Consider the following 5000-nt stretch of genomic DNA (forward strand, 5'->3'; position numbering starts at 1 on the left):
TCAATTAACAACTGCAGATCATCACAGAACCACACACACACACACACACACACACACACGTGTACCACACACACTCCTGACGCGCCATATCTCACAGCAAGGCGTGTCAGCAGCAGTCAAGGTTGAAGGATAAGACTTATGAAACGTCTGTTAATAATAAACGCGAGAGTTTGTGTGAAGCTTGGAATCTGAATAGGACACACAGAAGAGAGATGCAGACTCAGCACCCCCAGTAATCCTCTGTCTTTGATTGGAGATTTTCTGAGAGATTTCAGGAGAGCGGTGAAGGTGACTATGGGTCCAGCTCTCCTGAACATCAGACCAAGACAAGAAGAAAAATTCCATCCACATTTTGGTTTAAAGGGAGAGGCAGCACGTGTGCACTGGGGGTTTGCTGCTTTGTGCTTCTCTGTGCATTCCTCTGAAAACAACACACTGGGGCTGTGTGTGTGTTTGCATGTGTGTACCTGCAGGCTGTCCAGTATGATGCGTAGGGACTGGACCTGCCGGCGCACGGCGCTGGAGATGCGCTGGTAGGTGTCTGCATCGTACTCACTCATCGCAATCTCCTTCAGCCTGAAACGGCACACAAGCCACAGACACCCGTCAACACTGCCTGAACACTGGAGACAGAACGCCGGTCTGGGCACGGTTTCCATCTGGGACGCCACTGATCTGAACCATGATCACCTGTGCGTGACCAGGAACGTGGACCAGGGTCCGGAAGAAACAACCCCCCAGAACTTAAAACTGTAGCAACCCCCATGACTGTGAACACATCTCTCTCTCTCTCTCGTTTTCTTGTGTTTCCTCTCTTTTCTGTCTCACACACCCACACACACACTTGTGCATGGCTTTGGGTTTCCTGACTAGCCTCAGACGATTACATTCTTTGTGCAGAGCTACTGGAGAAAGGACAGACCACACTACTGGTATTCTCCTGAATACCAGACCTGTCCACAGACCAGAGGAAAGAGAGGGAGAGAGAGAGAGAGAGAGAGAGAGAGAGAGAGAGAGAGAGAGGAAAGAGAGAGAAAAAGAGAGTGAGGAGAGAGGAGAGAGAGAGAGAGAGAGAGAGCGAGAGAGAGAATGAATGTGAGAAGGTGAAAGAGAAGTCCCTTATTCTAATAGACATGTAAAACACAGGAGGAAGCTATAGCGGAAGCTCAGCAGGTCGTCTGGCTCTTCTCACTCTCACAGCATCACGGATTGTGCATGTCACAGGAAAGCACAAAAGCAAGAAAACACCCCACTTCCTGTGAAAGCGGCCCACCACAGCACACTTTTACTGAGATTTAGCAGCTGAGAATGTGACATTTTGTATCATCAGACTACCCAGATGAGTGTATCATCATATTATCAGACTACCCAGATGAGTGTATCATCATATTATCAGACTACCCAGATGAGTGTATCATCATATTATCAGACTACCCAGATGAGTGTATCATCATATTATCAGACTACCCAGATGAGTGTATCATCATATTATCAGACTACCCAGATGAGTGTATCATCATATTATCAGACTACACAAATGAGTGTATCATCATATTATCAGACTACACAAATGAGTGTATCATCAGGCTACACAGATCAGTGTATTATGAGACTACCCAGATGAGTCTGGCCCTTTCCGACTGCTAATTTTTAATTCTACTTAATTCTTCATTAGTTTAATCTGTACATTAATGCATCACAAAGTTCAGATGAAATGTGCATTGATGGCATGGTCGTGTGTGCACGCACGCGTGTGTGTGTGTGTGTGTGTGTGTGTTTTGTATGCAGCAACTGGGTGTGGATCCAAGAAGCCTAGAAGCGCAAACAGACTTAAAACAGTAGTTTCCTTCATGACCAGACCCTCATACTGCTCTTTGTACTCTCTCTTTCTCTCTCTCTCTCTCTCTCTCTCTCTCTCTCTCTCTCTCTCACACACACACACACACACACACACACACACACAGATTTCAGTGAATGGCAGTATTCATGGGGTGCATATTTGGGATAGCTGCTTCTGATCACTGTGTGGCCTCTGAGACAGTCTGTGCTTCAGTCTGCTGCTCTCTGAGGCTTTACAGAGAGTTCCTCTCTGCCTGTGTACCTGTCATGACGCACACTCACCAAACCACTCTTACACACCCACACTCACAGTCCATGTCCAGGCTTCTGCTGGGAGACGGGACACGCCTTATTCTCTCCGTGCTGTTTGTGGAGGTAAAGAAAGACTTTCCAAAGCAGAGAGGGGAGGGATGAGTGTACCTCTCTTTGAAGGCCTTCTCGGCCATTTCTCGTGCGGCTCTCTTGACGTGCTCGGGCACCGCGTCCTTCTCCTCCTGGGACACCTGGTAGACCTTGTGTCCGGCGTCCAGGCGATAGGGTCCTCCCTTCCCCCCGAGCCCCGCTGTGTCCCTACCGCCTGCACGACAACACAGAGGTTCAGTGGTCTCAGAATCAACCTCTGAATGAACCCAGACTAGCTCCGAGACGGTCAGCGGGACAGGGCATGACGTCAGCTAGTGCAGCGTACCAGTGGCCCCTGCCCACTGGTTGCCTCCGATGTGGGGTGCGTTGTTGGGGTCGGTTTTGCCATGCTTTGGCGAGTTGGCATCAAGGCCGCTGTCTCTCTGAACGGTGATCTGGAAGCAGGAGCACACAACAACCAGACCTCATCATCTGAACCTTCATATCGGGCCTCACTTACATCAAGTAAAGCAACTGTGATCCATCACTACAGGGCGGCTGCTGTGATACTTCTGCACACCCACCCCTCTCCGTCTGTGAAGAGGCTGCTAAACCAACACCGCAAGGGCGTGTTTCTGTTTGTTTGTTTGCTTGTTTTAAGTATGCAGCTGAGTTTGGGGAAACCCCGTTACTTTCCACAGAGGGGCCATGGGACATACGCTCTCTGTCTCTGCCTACTTCTCTCCATCCTCTCTGATCCGCCTTCACACGGAGCACTTTGAAGGCCACATACGTGTCCCAAGGGCAGCAGCTCTCTCATGACCTTCACACACTCCTCCGCGTTGCCTGCTGGGTGCAATTAGAAGCGAAAAAGTCCCGCCATTACACACAGTACGAGTCCCACCCTCACGCCCTCCCCCGAAATATCCCCTCTGATATGCATTTCTACTGTAGCTACGGGAACCCCACAGAGAGTCACGCACTCAGAGAACCACGGAGCTCCGTGTTCAGAGATTAGGGCCCCAATCACTATTGCACAACTGCACTATGACCCAGCTCAGAGTCTAGAAGTTCCAAGGCCTGCCAGTCCCGGTACTGCGTAGCGTTTTGTGGCCAAACAATAATCGTTTTGAGTCATACTGAGAGGAACCGTAATCTAAGACGGCCAGTTGCCCCGAATGCTCCGCCCTGTTTGTGCCTGTGACCAACATCGCTGGAGTGTCCCACAAACCCTTCTGCATTACCAAGCAAACCCCACCACCTGCCCCCACACCCCATACACCCCACTGCACCCCCATCAGGCCCAAACCCCCATATCCCCGTCAAACACTCCATTTATTTGAGAAAGATCACATGACTCAACTTCAAAACCACTCTGTCACCCTCTATGTCAGCAAGCTCGTCGGAGGTCTTTCAGGGCTTGGAGAGGTAACAGAGAATCATGCTTGAGGGGAAAATTAATATAAACAACGTAACCCGAAGCAGACAGTGTGTTCGAACCCAGGCTGAGCATTTCAGGACTGCATGTGGGATTCCTGTCTTAGGTTGGTGTGGACTGGAGACAGGTGTGGGGTTGAAGACACACACACACACACAGATGCACAGTGCTCGGTCTCTGTAAAAAGCTCAGTGTCTTGTTTTAGCACACCTGTGGCCTCCAAGGTGGTCTTGTGACTGCTGTGCATGAGATGACCTGGGTCCCGTAAGACCAGTGTAGGGGAGGGGAAGACCATCTTATTCAACAAAGGCCCTGGAATATGTAAGACTGATCACTAAGGCCAGATAACGATGGGCGTGTCAAATATTCAACACACCATCTGAATTAAAACTCCTTCATCTCACTGCAGTGAGATGCATGCACAGTGCATGCACATGTGATCCAAGTCTGATGTGGCTTAAAAGTTAAAATGACCTCGCCAACAACATGACTCTTATGAGACGAGAGAACGCCAGCCTGTGTGTGTCTGTAACCGTGTGAGTAAGGCAGCTGTGCAGAGTCCCGCATTTCGTCCTGTGTTTAGTCTGTGTGGAAGCAGCGCTGAAGAGAGGAGACAGTGTGTGTGTGTGTGTGAATCTGTGTGTGTGTGTGTGTATCTGTGTGTGTGTGTGTGAGTGTGTGAGTGAGTGATTGTGAGTCAACACTGTCCTGAGCTAGTGCTCTCTCTGCGCCCCAGTAGAACCAGAGATGGAGGCTGCAGGCTGAGGAGCGTGAGAGGAGCACAAAGGAAAGCAGACACGCCCAGACACGCCCAGACACACCCAGACACGCCCAGACACGCCCAGACACGCTCGCGCTCTCATCACCATCAGTTCTCCAGGTCTCTCTGTCTGTTCCCCAAGTCCATGTATTATTATTAAATCCTGTTTGTGGTCAATGTAATGTGATATTAGTATACTGATAATTAACGTTATCGATTATACAATGTGACTCACAATCACTCTCAAATACACACACACACACACACACACACAATGAACAGATTTAAAAGCTATAGAAATTCAAATTCAAATGATGGATGTTTAAACTCTGAGTTTGCATTGAGTGTTACACACCCTTCCAAATAGGTCACCCTCATATTCACCAGACCTCACGGCACTGTCGGCATGTCTAAAGTGGGATGGCCTTCTAAATGAAGTCCTTTAACCTACTTAATGTTCAGCCAGAGTCAGTAATATGCTCCGGTTGTACAAAATGGAAAAAGGGAGCAGATCTAAACCCATAAGCACACAAGCACACACATTAAGTCCTCTTTTAGTCCCTCACAGTTCCTAATATGTCTTTAATTTTCTTAAAAATTTCATTGGTGTCTCTTAAGTTC

General features: G+C 48.9%; 1 protein-coding gene across 2 annotated transcripts in view; it reads right to left on the reverse strand.

Annotated features, from left to right (window-relative positions):
• Positions 1-5000, reverse strand: part of vwa8 (von Willebrand factor A domain containing 8) — a 51376-nt gene that overhangs the window by 10016 nt on the left and 36360 nt on the right. The window contains exons 38-40 of one of the 2 annotated variants that reach the window (XM_035521793.2): positions 2528-2636; positions 2260-2416; positions 468-576 (exon numbers count right to left, since the gene is read on the reverse strand). In XM_035521793.2, the coding sequence (XP_035377686.1) occupies positions 468-576; positions 2260-2416; positions 2528-2636 (375 nt within the window). Of the gene's footprint in view, positions 1-467; positions 577-2259; positions 2417-2527; positions 2637-2893; positions 3031-5000 lie in introns of those variants that run through there. The other variant, XM_081713740.1, reaches the window with a different exon arrangement.

This window comes from Electrophorus electricus, chromosome 4 (assembly GCF_041902795.1).
Source record: "Electrophorus electricus isolate QZ-2024a chromosome 4, ASM4190279v1, whole genome shotgun sequence".
Classification (NCBI taxonomy): Eukaryota; Metazoa; Chordata; class Actinopteri; order Gymnotiformes; family Gymnotidae; genus Electrophorus; species Electrophorus electricus.